The 22,223-nt window shown below is 39.4% G+C and overlaps 1 protein-coding gene across 17 annotated transcripts in view; it reads right to left on the bottom strand.

The window, feature by feature from the left end:
* The window catches only part of LOC119027066 (calcium/calmodulin-dependent protein kinase type II delta chain), an 80,399-nt gene that overhangs the window by 38,012 nt on the left and 20,164 nt on the right, over positions 1-22,223 (bottom strand). For 16 of the 17 annotated variants that reach the window (XM_037111878.1, XM_037111883.1, XM_037111888.1 and 13 more), the window contains exons 3-4: positions 9,612-9,671; positions 2,649-2,703 (exon numbers count right to left, since the gene is read on the bottom strand). In XM_037111878.1, the coding sequence (XP_036967773.1) occupies positions 2,649-2,703; positions 9,612-9,671 (115 nt within the window). Of the gene's footprint in view, positions 1-2,648; positions 2,704-9,611; positions 9,672-16,082; positions 16,088-22,223 lie in introns of those variants that run through there. The other variant, XM_037111894.1, reaches the window with a different exon arrangement.

Below are 22,223 nucleotides of genomic sequence, written 5' to 3'. Positions count from 1 at the left end.
GGAGAAACAAATGAAGTGGCAGACAGAAAAATAATGAGAACGCTGAAAAGAAAATACACATGTGGAAAAGAAGTGAAGTGTAAAATCACAGATGTTCATGTGTCTATTGAGAAAAAAAAATGGCTTGATAATTAATGTAGTCGTACATTTAATCTGCAAGAGATTCTTTTTAGGACCAGCTGGACAAAAAGAATGACGCTGTGCCAAAAATGGTGAAATCACTACAATAACATACTCCAGCATGTGTGGCCACACAGTATATGGACGCTGTTTATTCAGCTGGGAGAGTTTTCCATGTCCCTCCATGAGGTTATAGCCAAAAGCCAAAGTGCTTTTCCAACACGAGCAAATCTATAATATAATGGAGGTGCAGTTATAATAGAGCACGGTAAATTGTGCAATGAGTCAGTCTTTGGACCTCAGGGAGTGATATGTTTATGTACAGTAGATATCAGTCCACAAGTTAAGTTATTGTACCCAGAAGGAAACTGGAGCACACAGGTTTTTCTCTTACCAATTTGTTTTTTAAATTTTACAATTCTCATGATGCTGGTGATGGTGATCTTTTGAAACTCTTTAAACTCAGTCAACAAAGTTAATGGGGTCTTTTCACAAGTGGTGCATAGTGCCTCTATTACAAACACAGCAACTCGAACTTGTCATTGCCAGTATATGCCATCACATAAACTGGCAAAAGTCCAAACTGTTAGCAGACAGCACAGTTCCGCAGCAGGACAAGTCTGTAAATTTAATTTACAGAACTATAGAACTGAAATCAAATCAGTGTAAAAAAAATACACATTTCTTTATAAAAGGCAGACATAAAAATAAAAATCTTAGTGATTCCCAAGCATAACCAACTTGTGTATGTAAACTTGTACACATTATATGATTATTATTTAAAAGCTTACCAAACTTATCTTTATGTTAACCTTAACACATTTCAATGGCTAAACCTTTTAAAGCATGACAAACTTGTTTTATGTATATCTAAACACATTTAACTGCTTATCGACTTGTTTTATATTAACTTGAGAACATGTCAGTGCTTTTGAAGTAACTTGTATTACGCAAACCTGAGCACAATTCAATATATCTGCAATTATGCATGTTCTTCTTCAGGAACAGCAACTGATCAGTATGTTCAGAGGTGAGTGAACTTCCCCTCCCCCTTTTTTGCAACACATAGGAGTGCGTTTCCCACTCGTAATAAAATGGGCAGTGATTGTCACATACTGATGGACTCTGTGGCCCGTTAAGTCAGTCCATCGCAGGTAAGTGAAATTCTCTGCAGAGTGGAGTGCATCTTCCAACTTTCATCATAAAGAGCAGGAACAGCTTTTTGGTTAAAATATTTTCTGCTCTGCATTTTCTACCTTGGTTCTGGTGTTTCATGTATTTCTACTTTCCTTCATTTATGTCCACACTGTATGGGCGAGGTCCTTGCAACTATACCCAGCGATGGACTTTGTAAAACTGGCAGCCATTGGGGCCGAGAAAGGAGGTTTTGCTTTAAACATTGCATTCAACGCTGCACATTTAATTACAGCACTAGCATTAGCCAAGGAGATCAGGATATTCTTTAGTTGGAAGAATTATTACCATCCCATGAGTTTCTTACTATAGGAGTCAGGAATTAATCCACTGTTTTCTAACCATGTAAATTTCAAAACATCAATGGAGTTGCTTTTTAAAACATTTAAAAGTGGGACAGTGGGTTAATTTAAATGCAATATGGAATATTACTTTAAGGATATTATAAGGCAAGATCTTTTCCATGGCGCCTAGCAAATGCTTTCGTTCTGGATTCATGCAACTCTGTGTTTGCTCTGTAGAGCATAGACTGTTGACCTTCATTCAGCGGGCAGGAAGTGACCCACTGTGAAATATGTGGTAAATGAAGTGTCTTGATTTTCTTTTCTGAATCCAGTTCTTAGAATCTTTCACACTGACTTCATTCTGCAAATTCACATAAATCTCGATTAACAAATTCAATGTTTTAAAATTCCATCCAATTTATTTGCTGAGAAATGTGACGAACACATTCCTGTAGAAATTATTTGGCAATCTGGTCATCATTAATCAAAAGATTAATTCTTTTCTTTTTGCTCAAAACAGAGCAGAGAGTATTTGACTTACAGAGCAGATTTGCAACAGTAAATAACATGCAATTTAATTTCAGTTAGACTTTGATTTCTTCTGATTTGATATTGATATTTTAAATAAGGTTTTGTGCCTGGAGAGATTTTGATATGTTTCTGTAGGAAAAGCACAGGTGTACATAGTACAACAAAACAATATGACTAAATAAATGCATTTACCCTTCATCTGTGATAATTATCATTTATCATTTAGAGAGCTGAAAGATGTGAATATGATCCTCTTTAATGTAATCAAGCTCATTTGTATTTCGTCTCTGTGTATGTGAGTATGTTAGCAATGAATTTGTGCAGAATACAAACACTGTGAGGCTGTGTGATGGCGTACACAGCACTGCTGAGACAGATGGAGCAAAGAGGAGGCGAACATGCCACATTCGAATTCCCATGATGCCTTGGTGACAGGACATGTGATTGACAGCTGTCGGCAGAGCATGACATTAGTGTGTGGTGCATGTGTGGAGTATTTAAAAAAAGCCTTGCACTTACAAGTCGAAGACCAGATAGTGGAATCCCTCCTCTGATATGCTGTCATGAAGCCGCACTGGGAAGAAAACAAATAAAAGTTATCTAATCATGTACTCCACGGCACCAGCCAACCTGCCACATTGGCAATAGTGTGAATTATGAGCACTTCCATTTAACCACAAACTGAGCACTGAACGCCAGTGTAAAACGTAACAAAAACAGGACACACACACACACACTCTTAATCCAGAATGCATGCTTTCTTCTCCAATGACGAGATGGGCATCTTCACCTTTTTTACACATAAAACTGTGTTCACAGGTCTGTGGGCATACAACTGCATTTCTGGAAAAAAAGTAGTTAATAGACTTTTATGGCTCCAGAGGAAGCAACATGTAAGCAGATAAACTATCTCCATTAATGTCATTCACTGGCTAAATTGCATTGTGGGTAATGTAGGCACCAGGTTTTGAAAAAAATGTCCACCAGAGTATTACTGCACTCTAAGAACAAAGGCCAAAGAAGAAACAGTAACAGGAGATATTTCTAGTTAGATATGCAGTACATTACCAACCATGCAACTCAGTAGCTAAGTCATATCCAAGGTTCATCTCATTTACTGGGTACTGAACAACATTTCTTTTTAAAATATTGATTAATAGTCTCTTTGGTTTCATGGTATACCAAGCGTGGTAATGCCAAACGACATGTCCTTGATAAGGAATTAATGGAGTGATTGATGGACTTCATTAATTTCTGAAAATGTACAGGCAGCCACCTTTACATGTAGCATGACAAAGGTATGTTTAGCACACATCATTTGTCATTTACAATGTCTTAAAGAGCCACATCCATTGAGCTCACCAGAGACCTACTGATGTAAGAGAGCATTGCTTCATGCTGCTCTTCATAAAACTCACGAACATGCCACTGAATTTGAATTGATTGGCAGGTATTGAAGTGCACACCACTATTGCTGCTCAATTTTTAGCCTTCAGAGGCTCTGAATGAGCATGAATGTTAGGGGGCAAGGCTAACTCTGTCACTTTTGTTGAACAAGAATAGGATAAAGGCAGCACAGAGGTAAGAAGCCTGTCAACGCTGAGGTTTCACTGAGCTAATTAGCTATACTGCCTAATGACCATGAAATGACATGGTGTGAAGGGACAAAGAGTGCAAGAGTGAGACTAAAAATATGGATTTGACAAGCACTGGAGTGCTTACTGTCGCCTTAGCTCAGGGGTTTAATCTGTTCCAGTCTAGAGACATCTTAGAATAATTACCATATTATTCTGACAGAGGCAGCTTTGACTAACAAGGCAACATTCTTATGGAAATGTATACTTCATATTTAAGTGATTGTCATTGATAAACTGAAATGTACAAGCAAACAACATGTCCTTCAATTTCTGTCCAGCAGTGATCTGTGCTTTTATCAGCTGAACTGACATTTAAACAGTTAAAGGCAGTGAACTGTGATCATTTCGCTACCATTAAATGTTCCGCTGGGAAACTGTGGGTCCTTGCATTCATATGGATGCCACTTGACACACACCACAACATCACTGGAGAGAAGGTACATCCCATCAAGGTAACTGTCTTGCTAACCTCCCTGATTACAGTGGTACCCTCAGCAGGACAATATGGAAAATACACAAGAACGCACTGGGAAAAACTGCTCAAGAACGGCCAGAGAAACCTGACAGAGTTCAAGGCATTTGGCCATACTCCAAATTCCCCAGATCCCGATCTGGTCGAGCATCCGTGCGATGTGCTGGAACAAGTCCAGTACATCTCTGGTGATTTCTGTAAAATGGGATCCACATGAACAACCGGGGTCAAGGTATTCCAACAGAATGTTGCATTGTGGGAACAAAGTAATCAATTTTATTCATTTGACAGGTCAGTTAAGGACAATGTGGCAGCAGCGTATGGTGACCCCAGAAGAGACATCAGAGGCTGCAACAACTGTGTGCTGTTCCTGCAGAGAATCTTGCTGGGGAGATAGCCATGGCAGCCATGACCAGTTCCAGATGGTTGTGGCTGACAAGAGCTTGCAATTGGAACCTCTCTGCAGGTGGGGGCTAATATTGTCATTGCTGCGCCACTCAGGTGAGACATCCAGGTTACGGGGGGAAATGCTAATGATCCAGAGGCACCTTTTGCTGGTGGGTTCCCGACATGATTTTGGCTCAATGTCTAAATAACAGACAATGATTGGTTTGTGTTTCGCTTACCTTTAGGTTAGCAGGGAACACATCAGCCTCTAATTTCCCTATATTGGCCAAATAATGATTCAGTTGGTAACGAAATACTGATTGTGCTATAATTGGGTGTGACTGTATGATTGTGAAACAGGCTTCTGGAAAAAAGATCATTCAATTTTAGCACTTAAGAGAGAATAACAGGCCAGAGTGTGAGATGATATATGGAAAGATTAAAATTGGCAAAGATTCCCTGGAGAGGGTTCTCCAACATTTCTGTTGGCTTGTCTCCTGATTGACATCTAAGAGCTCTATCAACACAGCAACCTCTAAGGAATGAGGGCTTTCCTAGAGCTGGATGGTGTGTGAATAGAATAGTAATGAGACCAGAGCCATCTGCTACCTGCCATAAGGGGAGACAGATCAGTCCCAAAAGACTGTGGTGTGTGAGCAGATGAGAAATGAAAATCTTCCGTGATGGATTCAATGATGGCATCAATAACTGTTAACTCTGTGTGTTATAAGACATTCTTGGAGGATTGCAGGAAAGTGTATTGATATGAGGGTCTTCTGTTTCATTTACAGTAGAGGACTTAATCAAAACTGTTATCGAAATTGCAACATTGCAAAGTGCAATATCTAGACTTCAATTTTTTGATAAATGTGAAATGTATCACATCATGGGCTACCATTATAAATGAAGCATTGTGATGAAGCCCTGGTTTACAACTCATAACCTAGACAAAAACATGTGCATATTGTTGGTCCTGGTGTCACCATTATGCTATATTTTAAAGAAAAGGCTATTCTATTTTTACTTTAAATGATTCCATCTGTTCTATTAACATTGCGCTAGCCAAAAAAATGGACGTTTGCTAAATCTCTCCAAAAATTTTAGCAACCATAACTAGGCACAGCAGGCCAGTCTAATTTTAGATTTATACACATGTTGAAGCAGCATGCATGGTGCTGTAGTATCAGCAACTCTCAGTTTATAAAGAGTTTGACAATGGTGTGTTTTCTGTAGAACCCCATTTAAACCATCTAGGGTGCATGGTCCATGGTGCGCGTGTCCAAGGCCATTTGCTAGTTAGACGGTAGATGACCTGGGTGCAAAGGAAGGCACAACGTGCAGTCCCTTTCAGAACCTGGTGCGCCAGTATATGTCATATATTACTATTTGATAAGCAACTGTTGTCTTCTCTAAGGGAAGGGTATGTGGTCCTTTGCTGAGGGACGCTCCGCCTCTGCTGCTTCCCAATCCTCTGTTCCATCAACAACTCTGATTGCATGAGTAAAATACACTGAAAAGTAACTGCAGTAAGGTTAGCATTGCAGCTAAATCTGAGTTGTCATATTAAGTGCATGCCATGTCAGAATAGGCTTGACAGGCATGGGAATACTGATTGAGGTTGACTGGAATCAGCAAACCATCAGCGGTTGAGTTTTACTGTTGGAATGTGGCAGAAGTTCTTTAAAGAATAGACCCAACAGGACAATAAAGACAAGCAGATTTTATTCATTTATTTATTTATTTATTTTTTTAAAGAATAGACCCAACAGGGCAATAAAGACCAGCAATCAGCGGTAACATAAATAATAGTTTTCCTAAAAAGATTAAGAAGTCTTTGAAGGAAAAAAGGTTTCTTAAGCCATCATAACGTGCAAATTAAATGTATTAATTGTTACAATTAAAAAGACATCAAAAAATATGTATTGGTCTGAGAACCTGACTGACACATATGGGTGCCCAAATTATGCCAGGTTATCACCGATGTATTGGCATTGGGTAACCACAAAAGAAAAGGGTTACTCTAACAATTAAGTTAATTCCTGAACTGTAAAAGAGCATTACTATCAATTGGTTGGTAACTGGTTGTAACTGATGTGTCAGTGTCAATATCATTATTGATTTATTACTCTCAAATATCAAAGTCAAGTGGGGCTTTCAATGGGTCTTTCCTTATTTATTAGCGACATCAAGCAACCATGTGAATCCAAGTACATTTTTATTTAAACAGCCCTCCCGGTGGCTTTAAACTAACCTCCTTCTAAAGCTGCAACTGTCAAAAATGAAACGACCATGATGCACTAAAGTAAAGCCATTGATTTGGTTCTGGGCTCTGTAAAAAAATTAATTAATTAATTAATTAATTAATTAATTAATTAATACAAAAACCCTATTCAGTGGCATGTAGGTTGGTCCATTTCTGATTCCAGGAGAAGCAGCAAACCAAATAACCCCCTATCTTCCCAACCCTCCACTCCTCATTTTCACAAAAGAAAAGAGGGACCAGACAACAAATAAACGCCAGTTTTCACTGTGTGTCAAAGTCATTGTTGAGGTGGTAATTACAGTTTCTTAGCCTTTGTGGCCCCCAAAGCAAGGAGGGAGGGGAGACGGGGTGGTGTGTATGAGAGTGTGTGTGCATGTGTGTATGTGTTGAGTAGGAGGGAAGGGGGCCATGTATGCAGATGTGCTCTATTTGTAGACATAGCCATTACACAAACTGTACTAAGCAGAACAAAATGGCTACAGGCAGAACCTGTTGGTTTACCTTTATGTTAAGGATATCTACACTCTCTGGCAAGCATTTACAAGTATAATTCAGGTTATGAGACATGTATCTGTTTGTGCACTCATACTGTGGGATGTACTTCTCATTTGGAGACAAAAAACTGGACTGGCCAAGTAAAAAGCTACTTAATTATTGATCAGGGCTAGGGTGAGGATTAGGGTAGGGCACGTATCCACAAAAAAAAGTTATTAGAGTTAAGGTTAGGGTATGTGCGCTGGGGGTCTAAAGCTGCAAGTATTCTTTATCAGTGTTGCTTGTCGAATGGTTGAACATCTTCAGAAATACAGATTAGGATTAGCCCACTACAACACTGCTCTTTCCCTCAGCCTGGAATTTCTTGCCCCAATGAAAAAATGCTGTCTCTATCTGTCCAGCTCCATGGTGCACCCCTGCACCATGAAGGCCTCTAGTCATCGACCTGAAGACCGGAAAAGATCATGTGAGATCTCTCGAAAACCTCTCTCTAAAACCAAGACACAATTATACTCCACTCTCTGAAAAAAAAACAAAAAAAACCAAAACCACCCAGAATGTTGTTCTCAACCATTAACCACCTACCCTGCCCTAATGACCCCCACCAACCTCCTGGGGACCTTGACCATTGCTCCCAAGTTCCTTGATTTCTTCCAGGCCAAAGTCGGCACTTTCCATCGCCATCTCCTAGTACCCCATTGTAATAATCTACATGCTCAACAATGGACAGATCATCTGCCAACAAGGTCTCAGTTTCCACTCCCACACCAATGATACACAGCTCTAACTTGGCACCAAACCATCCACTCAGCTCCCCCCATTACTTGGTCAACTGCCTGCATGATATCAAAGCCTGGATGTCAACAAACCTACTTACACTCAACAGCAAAAAAAATGGAGCACCGATTGTGGCCACCAAGGTGCTACTCTAAAAGGCTGAAGATCTCCATCTTGATGCAGATGGGTGCTAGGTCTACCAACCCTCTGAGGTCCGCAACTTTGGTGTCATCCAGGATTCCGCTCTCTTTTTCCAGCCTCACATCAAATCGACCACCAAATCCACCTTCTTTCATCTTAAAAAAAACGATCAGACTCCAGCCATCGCCCTTCAACTCTGTGGCAGAAACCCTGGTCCATGTCTCCACAATCCTCCTTCTCACCTACAAATCACATCATGCCCTTGCCCCTCAATACCTCTCCAACCTCCTTTACCCTTACACACCATCCCAGAACCTCTGGTCCTCAGAGTCTTCGGGGTAGCAGCCCTCACCCTCTGGAATACTCTCCCTGGTGACAACAACACTTCATCTCTGGACAGGTTTAAAAAAAAATCCTCAAACACCACCTGTCCACTACAGCCTACAACTGTTTCCCTGGCACACACTCATACTGCAGTTTGTTCAGTTGTGTTTTGCCAGCCTGAGTCAAATTTTGTCCATTTCCATTTCTTGTGACAGGACATTAGCTAGGAGCAACCTTAATCCAAGTAAATTAGCATGGATCTTATTCCAACTCTCTTCCTCCCTGGGGTGATCGAACGGTCAGGTTGGATAGTTGAAAGACTCCGTGGGACGTGATTGTCTCAAAGTCTGCTGCTCTTGGTACAAAACCCCTGCTTTCTTCTCCAGGGATAATGACAGTATTTCTCCCATAGGCAACATGTCCAGCAACAAAGTCAAAAAAAAAAGTAGCACAGTTTGGAGGAGCTACCTGCTGCAGCACTTTAATATGCCACTGTTGCCATAGCAAACCCAAGAGAATAGGGCACACTTCATCAGAATCGAATCAAATATAAATGAGGTTCCCCCCTTTTCCCTTGATACATGTTATTTTCCCCTATGTGATGGAGCGCCTGAATGAAGAAACTGGCATGAATTACTTTTTGAGGCAGAAGTGACTGTGTTTTTATGTGTGAGTAAAATAAGATCGAAAATGTATATTTCTGTGTATGGCTGATAATCAAATAACCACTGTATGTAAAAAGAAATGGCTATGAAAAATACAGGGAAAATATATCATACATTATCTGCAAGCAAGCTGAAGCACTTACGGGGGAAATGTGAATCCAGTGAACACCATAGATTTTGAATAGATATTCCTCAAAACCATCTTCAGACTAATCTTTATATGTTTTGAAACATAGGTGTATATTAAATATAACTCTCATTGGGACATTAGCAGATGAGGACAGACAGACACACAGTGACAATAATGGGAGCACTATTTACCAATGTTGGGATGCTTAAGCAGGCGGCAGATCCTGGCCTCTCGCTCCAGCTTCTGGTGATCTGTAGAGACAAAAACAACACATCTGTCACATGTGTCTTTTCAGGCCTCATGAAATTTTTCAGAAGTCTGCACAGATATTTCACATATTAAACACCATTCAACTTTCTCTCCTGCCGTATCAGATAAGCTGTTAAACTAACAGCCATAACACATTACTACATACTGTAGCCAACAGATTAACATAAAGAAACCCCTGGCACATGTCCAGTATTACTGCCTATTCATTTTCTGTGTTAGCTGGTCAGACCGGTGCGGTGAGGTTGCAGTGTGGCAATAGTCAAATTCCCTGTTCTATTAAAGAGTGTATGCTTGTATATGAAGTCACTTTACAACTGAAGAAGAAAAATAGTGGTATGATGTGTGATAGAGTTGCAGTTCCTTTCCCAGGTTAAAGGTATTCAGATGGGAGAAAAAAAGGACTGCCCAAGGGAATAGCAAGACAAAGCTTACATTTAAACGGATATGTTCACCAAAAATGCAGGAACTATTTTTTATCATTTTTTTTTGCTGGCTTAAAACAAGTCCCCATCTACATTAATTGTTAAAGAGAATGCTGCAGTGCTGTTTTGCTGTGTTTTGAGGACTATGAAACTTCACCCAACTTATAAGCTGGTCCTTCTATAATAACTTAAAACAATCTTTAACTAGCCAGCTATGAGACATCAGAAAACTAGTAAAGTGTTTTTGTTATTTGTGCATGACGGTCCCATATGCTGAAATATCTTAATGATGCATTCCTCCCCTTTGATGACCCCCAAAATTTAACATCAGTCCAGTACTCAGTACCGCTCCTCTGATATCAGTTCAGGCTTGCAGGGTATGTGAGAGTACCAGGATTGCCATGGTAACACAAGAGAAAATCACCACAGCTGAGGACAACATATTGGAAATGTAAAAAAAGACTACAACATATGTTCCCCAGATAAAATCTGACAAAAACATTTAGCGTGAAAGAAAATCTTTCAGTGCATTACCACATTTGAAATCACCTCCAAAATCTTCCAGGTTTAAGTGGCGCCAAGTTTGACAGAAGTAAGTATTGTTCACAAATGACTACAAGTCAGCTTTATCACAAAACACTCAGATGTAGATATAGATGAGGTTTAAGTTGAAGCTCGTGTGGGTAACATGCACAACAACAGGGTGGGCTATTCTGCTTTAAAAAAACATTATGATCCTGCATCAATTTTTCAGTAATGATATTCATAAAGATTTCATACAATCTATAATACACATTTTAGTGTTTCAGGGTGTCTAATAATAATCAAGCCACTTCCGCACTACCTACATCTACTCCTAGTCTATTAAAAAAATGAACAGAGTGATAAAAATAAATCAGCATCTCATGATACTATTAATACTGTGAGATGACAAATGTGCAGCTATGCCATCAGTGATTATCAACTGCATTACAAACTTCAACCAGTCAGACAAACAGTACAAGAGCGCTGCCACCAGTGGAGCCAGTTGGTAAATCAAACACTCCCCAAACCCAGTGGACAAGAACAGGAAAAACCTTTAGTGCCACTCTTTGCTGCTCTTTAAATGAAATATACTGTCCAGTTCTGATATAATTGATGCTATAGCAACAGCTACACTTTCCTCCTGAGGAGCCGCCATTTTTGCTTTCAAACCAACACAGGCGTCTCTTGCAGGTTTTCACATCTAAACTGCCAGTAGTTTCTAAAAGGATGCAGACTGGTTTTAGTGACTATGATTTTGGCATAGCTTGAAAACCTGGCAAAATGTATTTGCTGGATAAAATGACAAAAGGACTCATCAATTTTATGTTGATGTGACATTTGTTGAGGCAGGCACCAACAAACTGTTGTTTTTTTTCCTCTACAGAACAAGATTTGTAGGCCAGAATATCACTGCAGCACAACAGTACTTTCACGTAATTGTTGGATTTTTCCTTGATATTCGATTGTTCTTCTCCATTTATTTTATAATTCTGTCCTTTTTTTGCCTTTTACATTTATTATGGGTTCCCCTATAAAAGCACTTTAACAAGTTTTCATTATAGTATTTCAGAGACATTTAAATCAATATAGGTCTGTAGTGTTGTCATGTATCAACCAGGGGGAGCTGTGCAAATGATGGGTGTAGGGCAGACTGAAAAGAAAAGAGGGGAAAGAAGCAATGGTACAGTATGAGTGTGGGTCTATGTACACGTGTGAAGTTGGAGGGGCAGGGTGGAACATGGGCATGATACAGTGGCTAAACATCACTTCAATGGTTCTATTTCCTCCATTTCCCTGTTTGTGAATTTGGCTGCTCTCCTGTTCCCTATGCAAAGTCTCCACTGTAAAAAGTAGGCAACTTCTACAAGACATCATTCTTACTGAACTATATATTCTTATGTTCATGTTAATGCATAACAGGCAAGACATTTGAAATGGTCAGCTGACTTTACAAATCATAAACCTCTAGTGACAGACCAATCAAATATTCTGCTGTGTAGATTTAACATTTGGTTCTCCAATAAACACAGCCGGCACCAATGGGACAGGCTTCTGCTCTTGTAATCCCGTTTTGGTTCCAACCAGATATGATCACACCATCTCCAATCACACCTCGCTTTACAAGTCCCTAATCCTAATCAGACCAATGGGATGTGCTTTTACAGGAGCTGTAATCCTTATGGTCACCGGGTCAACATGAACTTGTCTCCCTTTCTCCACATCATCCTTTCCATGCGCTGGATGGCACGCTGCTAATCTCTGACATAACAGGATTTACAGTCTGAGTGGTGCTCACTTACCATCTCCAGCCGCACTGCAACCACAGTTAGCTGATCTTTTCAGTTTGTCTTCACTGTGAGTCTGCTGTATATTCATGCTGTATGTGGAGCTTCTTGACTGAGAATTAGATGTATACTCTCATACTTTAATTTTATATCACTCTAAGTGATAATTACTTCAGAGCCAAAGTGAACATATTTGCATAGAGCTGGGTAATGAACCTCAATACTTTACTATTTACGATTAAAAATTGGACAATTGCTGAAATGGTATTTACATTTTTTGTTGCTCAGAAAGTTTTCGATATGAATAAAAGTTTTGCCTGACTGTTTATATTTCACTGTTCTGGTTTGACTGTTTGTATTCAAACATATAATCTCGACACATCTTTTGTCAAATAAAAAAAACCCATGTCTTGATCTGTATTTCTATTACCTAATTTCTTGTTCCTCATCAACGTTGTATGACTTATCCGAAAAAAAGTATTAATATGAATTAATAACACATAATAACACTGGTGATCTATCAGTTAGTATATCCAGTGCTCTAATTTAATCTACATAATAAATCTCTTTTATATGGAAATAAATCGAATATATCTTTTTGCCTCCTAGAAGTTTCATTCAAGCAGCATGAACGAAAGATTCTTCCATTTATTCAGGAGGTCAATCCAGGCATCAGACCCATCAGCTGTGCCATAGGAGCAAAATAGGGAAGAAAGACTAAGTGTACTTTTTTCCCACAAATTCCTTCAAGACAAAGCGCAGGAAGGATGACTAGGTTTAGAAGTAATTAAGATGATATGACCGCAGTCATGAACAAGCTTATAGGAAAACGGCGGACGGGCATTTGGTACATGTTTTTGTCACCGACTGTCTTTAGCATGGATACTTTGTTGATGCAAAATGGTATAAAGAACATTTCCTACTTGAAGAAAGTAGACGTTGACTTAAAATAGGTCTGAAACTGAAACAGTAGGTTTACTTCAGTTTTTTAGTACTTATTTGACTATGACTTGTTCCCCATCTTCACTTACTGTAATTCCTTCAGTACTACAAATAACTGAAGCTACAACAGCTGTGTATTAGATGAATGGTACTCAACTGAAAGCACGGATAGGTCAAAATCCTTCTTCCTTCAGTGGTTGAATGTGTAAGGTTTAAGCCCTGAGTTCATATTTGCACATTGATTCTAGGCTTTACCACCCAAAGCCCACTCTACTCCACCAGAGCCCAAAAAGCAAACATGTCTCTCAATCGGAACTCCAAGACTTGCGTGTGATTCACTCTGGAGCTGGCCCATTTAGAAAACCCAGATGAGTTTGTGATCAGGCCGATGAAAACGAGGACAGCGGCTATTTTCAATGTTGCCGACTGATCAGATCAGCTGCCTCCACAGTACTGTAAAGCAGCACATCTGGTTCCACATGCAGTGCCCTCAGGTTCAGTCACTTCATAAATAATCCCTAAATGTGCCCCACCCTCATTTAAACCTAGAGAAAGTAAAGAACTAAAATAAAAAGTCTGTCATTTCTCACAATTTGTACCTGCTGTTAAAAGCAAGAGGTGAGTAATTGAGTTTTGTGCCAAGAGGCTGACAGTGTGAATGTGATACAAGAGAAAGAAAGTAAAACAGGGGGGGGCAGCAAACCCCCCTGACGGACCACACCATCTTTTCTTACTGCCCTACTCATTTCTTGCTCTAACCTCTTAATTCCTTTGTTTCAGAAATATACAACACAAAAACATAAAGATCATAATAACACAATCCAACTTTCTGTTCAAAGGTTTGAATCAGGAAGAAAAAAATATGGTTAACCCTCACAGACCTAAGCAGCCACTGGCAGCTAAAAATAGCCACTGCAGTAGCATGTTTAATAACCTTTGAACCGCTAATCCTATCCAAATGCTTTATAATTCAGTTTTTCAGTGGCATCATGTCTTGTTGGGGCTTTCTGTGGCTCTGTAGTGAACATGATTACACTATTATGCTCTGTAGCATTGATTTATCAAGGAAACCCACATAGTTTCTTCCTCTGAGCCAACGGGAAATTGTTGTAGCTATGGTACATTTGTCGTTCATTTTAAATGGATAATATATTTATCTGAAAAAAGGCACTTTTTCCATTTTTTTCTCTTCTGTTATGAATCAACCTCTGAACTCACATCTGCATGATTAGTATATGAAATACGGGACTTCACCTGTTTTTAATTGAAATAATTAAACATACCTATATACACAAATAATAAATATAAACTGCATTTCTTAAAAAAAAAAAAAACAACAACAAAAAAAAAACACACTGGTGTTTTAATATGACAATCGTTGAGTCTGTAAAAGAAAGTCAAAGATAAAAGGCCCAAAGCCAGTCACAAAAAATTTCCCGGCAATAAACCCCCTTCAGTGGCTACTCTCACTTTGACAGACATGACAATCAAGGTTTTGATTTGGAATATCCCGATCCGAGTCCTTTAATCTTTAGTAAATGCCGATACCGAGTCCTGATCCGATACTTAGCATGAACTAATATTTTCCTGGATAATGCAGCTGGCATTCTGAAAAAAAGTACCTTCGTCCAAGCTGTTCCTTAATAGGGTTTTTGTTTTTGTTGAAACAAAGTATGTACTTTCATATGGCCGCTTCTTATTCTGCATATGCTATTGCAACATTGGCCTGCCACCCTCCTTGTGTTAGCAGGTGAGTCTGTGACGCTGCACTGTGACAGCAGATCCTCGTGTACAGCCAGCTGAAGTGTGGAAGTGTGTGCGAGACGCAGCCCATACTTGGTACCTCCTTATCATCCATGGCTTTTTTCATATTCCTTATGTTGTCATGTAAAATGACATCAACCCATTGCTTGTGTATTTCACATGCTCCTCGATTGCCTGTTTTACATGCTCTGCTGTATGAGACCCACGAAACTAGTGGGATCAATGCAATGTAATGCAGAGATGGTAGGGCATACCGGGGATTAAAGAACTCCAGGTGACAAAGAAATCCCTGATCCTCTACCACAGAGATGAGCTGGTTATCCAGAGCAATGAATTAAATTAACTTCTCTGTAGTATTTTGGGCCATGTCGCTGTCTTGAGGATATTTCTCTGTGCTTTTGAGAGTATCCATGATTGTTTATTGCTTCGTTGCCTTTGCCTGTGTTGCACGAGTCAACTCATTGTATTCTTTGAGTAATTGTTTTTTTTTATTTGTCGTATCAAATGTGTAGTATTAAATGCAGCTTGTTTGTTACCCACTCACAAAACGGTCATATCGCAGATGTTACATGTCTTCGCTGGACTGCTTTCGCTTTCCAATTTAAAATATTTCTCACACTGCAGACATTTTATCCATAGGCTTGCCAGAGTTGCATGCGCATCTGCGTTCTGCCACAAATTGTGCTCTGACGTAACAAAAAAAATAAATACATAAAAAATCGAGCTTGGGTCCATGTTAAAAATTGCCGATCCCAATCAGTGGAAAAATGCCCATATTGGCCCCTATCCCCAATCCCGCAGGTCGGCTCGGGACACCCCTAGTTTTGATGAAAGAACTATCAAGCAGAAAGATGCTTTATCTTCCTAAACAAATACTCTGTCATACCAGAGGAACAGTCAACTACGGTATGCTAAGCTTTAGGTTTTCTGTCCAAGCGGCTTTTACTGTAAGCACCCCGGGCACACTTTCCTGTCGGACATTCAAGCTGTGGTGGGGGTTGATATGACAAGTGAGTCTGTGGGCAGGCAGGTGGCCTCACTAGGGGAAACTGCTGCAGAAACTCTGACACTGTCATAAGCACTCAGTGTGACATCCATCACACTGCCACATCTGACAGGCCAGCCTCCGGACATGTGCGACACACTTGGTCCGTTCTCACTATCATCTGTCAGTTCTGATGAGCTCAAGTGTGGCAGGCTATACTTCGGATGAAAAAGGCACTCAAGAGGTTAAGTAATGACTGAGTGAATGCTTAATTGCAGAGAACAACACCAGTGGCAGGATTCTTCCAAGATAAGCTATTATGGGCAATAAAGTTACATTGATATTCAGAGCACTGGAGATAACACCACATACTTATATTCGGATTTCTTAAAGGCATTCATATAGACTAAAATAAAGTACAAAAAGCCGGTGGTTTCTGAAGTGTGCCTATTTTTGCTTGCAAACAGCTGCAATACTAATAGCCAGATTGCAGTAACAAAATGGGTGCTGATGGCTTAGACTGTTCATGTGATGATGCTATGTAGTGTAAACAGGAACAAGACAGACCCAGCTGTTAAACAGAGAGAGGAGGGGGGGAGGATGGACAGACCAGCTGGGTTCTTGTTCATTTGTAAGTTTCCTCACAGGCTTTCAGCGTGTCTTTAAATGTGTGATTAAGCAAGAAATTAGACAGCTATGCAGTCTTTTCCAGTTTGAGGTGTACTTTTTTCTGAGCAAATGTAAAATGTCGAAGCTGGTCTTTGAAGAGTTAATCATTCTCTGCTTAAAATGTGTTGAACTTAAATCTGTCACAAAAAGGGGGCAGCACATCAATACAGTATATCAGCATTCTTCTGATCTTTTGAGCATTTTGTTTTTCATTTTAAACGGAAATTGGTACACATTTTGAACTTTAAATACCTGTGTGTAGTCAAACACATGTCCTCAAGTGATGCCGCTTCAGTCAGCATTGGTACAGTGTTGTGTTCTCCTAATAATGCAACCATTAGTATTGTTCTTTTTTTATTTCTATAATTTTAGATACTCTTAACTTAAAAAAGGAAATGTACCTGCAATCTGTACAATTTTAACAATTTGCAATATAAATTGGGATAATAAATATAATATTAAAATAAAAGTCATAATCATTAAAATTATTGTTTGGAGCAGGTGACTTGGATTTCCAAATAGCTCTTTTGAAATATAAAATATCAACACTATAATGTGGCACAATGGATTATATAGACTCCTACTGTGCATCCTTCAGTAAATTAAAACAAGAGAACAGTTAACATTATGTCATTTCACTAAATGTATTCATCCATCTGGTATCGAAATGATAATATCATAAATATACAAATACAATCACACACATTTGCTGTTTGCAAATTAACACACAGTATTTGCACTGGAAAGTCAAATCAGTGACAGCCTGTTTGCAGGTCATAAAAACTGCAGGAGCTAGGAAAATCCCTCACTCCTTCCTCTCAGGCTGAGTGCCCAGTGCAAAGAACCGACCCTTAAATCTCCTGCCCTTACTCTAATCTGGGACTGAGAAAAAGTAAGAGCACTGGCACTGAGAATTTAGAAAGGTTCTTCTAAAACCAAAGCTTACAACTACTCCTGGCAATGGGAGCCAAGCAAGCAATGGCATCCGCACCAGCATGTTCATCAAAGGAGGTCTTACAAAAAGGTCACCAACAATGAATTACTCTACAATACCGCCACTAAACAAAGAACATCATTCCCTTGAAAATGATTGACAACAAAACTCAAAGTAGCATCGCTACTGAGATAAAAGTATTTACAAACGATACCTTTTAATTCACATACTTAAGAAAAAACAATATGTGTGCTCATAATAACAGGTATGAACAATATCTAATATGCTTTGGAAATGAAATTATAACTCCCGAGTTCAAATTATTAGCTCAATATGCTGCTGTTACACTATTAGTAAGCCGCTACAGCAAGCTCAAGGGGTCAAAATGCAAACTCAAAATTCCCATCAGTTAAATTACATCCACCACTAGAAAGAGACTCTGCATGTCAGGAGAGGGCAGCATATATACATCTTGATGTTCTTCTATAATATTGATGACTTCTTGTAGCACTAGGTTGATAAGCACGAACAATTAAATGTAGTACTTTACTGCAAAAAGTATTTTATTTCCCTGATTTATATGCAGTACAGAGAGATGGTGGAGCACGGGTCTCAAACTCCCGGCCACAGTATATAATGTAATCCGGAAGGCAAAATTACTTTTAAAATGTTATTATAATATACGTAATGGCAAAGGGCAAGGGCGATGCACATGTCGGTGCAGTTTTTGACAAGAAAGCCGGCTTGGTGTTGTACTTGTTGGGCTGTGAAAACCAAAGATGTCTCTTTGAAAAGTCAATGGTGAACAAAGAGGACTATCATCTCAACAAGGTCTTTTCCATATAGCAAAGAAGAACCCTGACGCTGCAGTTGAAGCAAGTTATGCGGTGAGTGAATCACCTGCCAAAGTGGGAAATCTTTTCGCCAAAGGGTGGTTTCTGAAAGATGGCATGTTGCAAGGTACATGTGTCCGATATATGTGTCCAGAAAAGTCCACATCGACAAAGCGGATTAATGAGTTATAAAGTGACGTTTAGGAACAAAGCCCAAAGTTTCACTGCATAATCTGTGTTGCTTTATGAAATTACAGACGGGACTGACAATGCACTAGCCATGTTCATCAGGGGTATTAATGACAAATTTGAGGTGACGGAAGAGTTGCTGACTTAGTGAGCTAAAAACTAAATTCAGCTAGGCACAAGGAAAAGCAGACATGAGTGGACAACCTCCCTCTATCCTTCCCAGAGCTGTCCAAAGTATTAAGTCAGGTAATGTGCATTTAACTGGAAGCACAAATCGGGGTGCGAAGCTGTTCTCGATTATGAACGTTAATAAATCCAAACACAGGTCGAGGCTTTCTGATCACCACCCTGAAGCTGTACTTAGGGTTTCAACTGTCAACTCCATCAGGGCAAATGTGGCTCAGCTGTGTGAGCAGAGGCGCTGCCAAGTGCCTGGCAAGAAATAAAGCACCAGTCTATTCAGGGATTTCATTTGTTAGTGCAGTCAAAGTTCTAAATAAGTAATTTATGATATAAGGAAAAAATATTTACACCAACGGCTGAAAAAAAAGGGATAATGACTGCTGTGTGCATTTTTGTTTTTTGTCATGCAGAAAATTAAAGTACAAATGTATTTAGGTATTGCATTTGCTAGTTCAGTGCAGGTTTATTTTCAATTAGTTTTTGATATGGGGGGGAAAAAAGTCTAAAAATACAGTTGGCATGTTAGTATTATTCTGTTAATGATAGAAATAACACTATATTTTCGGAAATATTGTGCTTTCTTGTTGGACCGAAATGCTGAAGTGGCCCTTTGAAAATATGACTCACAATATATACACTCTAGTCTAAGTGAACAATTCATTTGTTATTACAGAGAGATGTGTATTTTCTCCATTGGAGTACAGTATAAGGAAGATGTTTTTACACCATGGCAGCAATCTGTACCTAAATCTGTCCTGAACTCCAGCCGTGTCCGCATTTTTTAGGGCAATCAGTCTGACTGCGGTGGATAATGCAGGTACAAACTTGTAAACAACTGGGTGTGGATACCACAGTAATGTTTTTCCTCTCTTTTCCTCTATTAATGCATGTGTGCACACAAAACATATAGGGGGATAATGCTTGCAGGCAAGTAGTTAGTACTGCAATCATCTAGGGTTTAAGAGATTAAGGTTACCACCAAAAGCCTGGAGAGAACAAGAATCCGCCCTCTAAAAGAGCTCTTAAAGCTTTTTACATTTGCTTGAGCTACGATAAATGCACCTTATTCAACCTTATGGTGGCATATACTACCTATGTTGTCTTAGGGTTTGCACAAATCCCGCCTGATCTGTGTTGGGTCTTCTGTTTATAGAGGGCAAACACAAGCACATTGCCCTGTCTGTCAAACCCCAGGCACATATGGCTCAGAGAACATCCCCTGCCAGCGACCTTTATTTATCGCCACCCACACACTTCCACATCTCTCACTTTCATCTTTTCACTTCGTCGCCATCCTTTTCCCTTTTATTGCTCTCATCATTTCAAGGTTTTGTGATCTTTTTCTATTTCGTCTCCTTCTCTCCCTGCATTTATGTCTCACAAATTACATCTTATATCATCTAACGTCTAACAGAACGCAACGTATTACGGGAGCATTTTTTTAATCGCCTGAATTGTACAGTATCTTGTATCATCACTCACCAATCATGTCTTCTTAAAAGATTTTAAGAAGACAGGTTTACTGGGTTCAATTACAACTAAGTGTTTAGGAAAATGTGAAACAGAACCATAACAGACATCCCTATGTAAGCTTGGAATTAAAAAAAAAAAAAAAAAAAACGACAGATACACTTAAATTTATAAATAATTTCTCATAGAGCCAGCAACACAAAAGGGTAGCACTCTGAGGTAGCAATTACATGCTCCATTTCATCACATGAACCCTTCCTTAGTGTTCTAATTCATCAGGGAAAGGGGAAAATTTGAAATCACGGGCTGATCCAACATTTATCACGGTAACTCATAAATATTAATCAGTAGTGTGTACAGCCCTCCGTTTGCACGCCCCGACAAAGTCTGTGCATGCTCCTGATGAGTCGGTGGATGGTGTCCAGGGGGATCTCCTCCCAGACTTGGATCAGGCCAACAGTGAGCTCCTGGACAATCTGTCGGTATTTGGCAGCATCAGACGAACCAAAATCCAGTCTTACTCATGAACTTGAATTTTAGGTGACATTCAATTCTTTTACACAGCTGACATCATCATTGTCATCATCAATCCTGCATAACAAAGTACCACAGTCTGGCAATTTACATTTAATTGGAATTCTTCTGGTGAGTTGTTCCGGTTTATGGAACCATGATTGGAAACTAAACCCTCTCTGGAAAAATATTCCAACACTGCAAGTGTTAAAATTATATAATGCTAAAATTAAAAGCAAATACCCAAATGCTTTGCTCTGTGATTGGTGGCCTTTAGTTACCATAAGCAATGACACCTTTTCCATTTGTTTCATGACCAACTACCGCCATTTCATCATGTCTGGATGTCAATTTTCCCGGAACAAATGGCTGAAGTTCCAATGTTTTTATCTTAATCAAAGCATTTGTCACAGTCACACTTTATCTTTAGACAAGCCTGTTGTTAAAACGCCAAATGAAACATTTTTGTTTAGCAGAAACTCTACCTCACAGCCGATGACGTCTGACTCACCAAAACACATAGTCCTTATCTTTAAAGGGATGTTTACCACCCTGCATGTAGCAACGGGGATGTTTTAACGCACCTTTTATTGCATGATCAATGCAATAATCACCTGGTAGGATTCATGAAGAACTTCTCAAACAAACTGATATTTGACGGCAGCAGGTTCAGAGGATCAGATTCAATATATGACCCCAAAATGGTTGTACTCAACAGGGTATGAACTGCCACATTTTACCAGCATCTGAGGTTGTGATTCAACCGTGAGTCACTGCTGGCCAGGAAAACAGTTTGTTTAATGAGTCAACCTGTTGCCTTGAACTCTCTGCCGCACACAAAGGGGACTCTGTTGCAAACCTGCAGTGAGTATAACGCCCGTCTAACTTGGCTGTAAAGAAATCACTTGAGATATTCAAGGTCTTAAAACAAGTCTAAAAAAAAATGAGTAATAAGTCAAATTATAAGTCAAATTAAATAAATTAATTATTAATCTTTATTCCATGTGCTCTATCATAGGCAACTGGAAGTGTTTCTGTTTCATGAACACATTTCACCTCACACATGTAAGTGAGGTGACATCATAAGAAACTATTGTTTCTTCTGGGTCCAGTGTTATTTCTCCCACCTTGTTGGAAGAAATCCTGTGAGTTTTTGATGTGGTGTTGAATGTTACAAGCCAAAGGAGCTAGGATACTGACTAAATGCTTGTATTTGTTAGTAATGGAGTTGATGCCACTGATGATGATGTGTCTAAGCAGTGCTCCTTCCTTATGTATCTTGCGAAGTTCTTGAGCTTTCCCAGGATACATTCAGTAATA

The sequence above is a fragment of the Acanthopagrus latus genome, chromosome 10 (genome assembly GCF_904848185.1).
Source record: "Acanthopagrus latus isolate v.2019 chromosome 10, fAcaLat1.1, whole genome shotgun sequence".
Lineage (NCBI taxonomy): Eukaryota > Metazoa > Chordata > Actinopteri > Spariformes > Sparidae > Acanthopagrus > Acanthopagrus latus.
The sequence above is the reverse complement of the archived record's forward strand: the minus strand, read 5'-3'. Positions and strand labels throughout refer to the sequence as shown.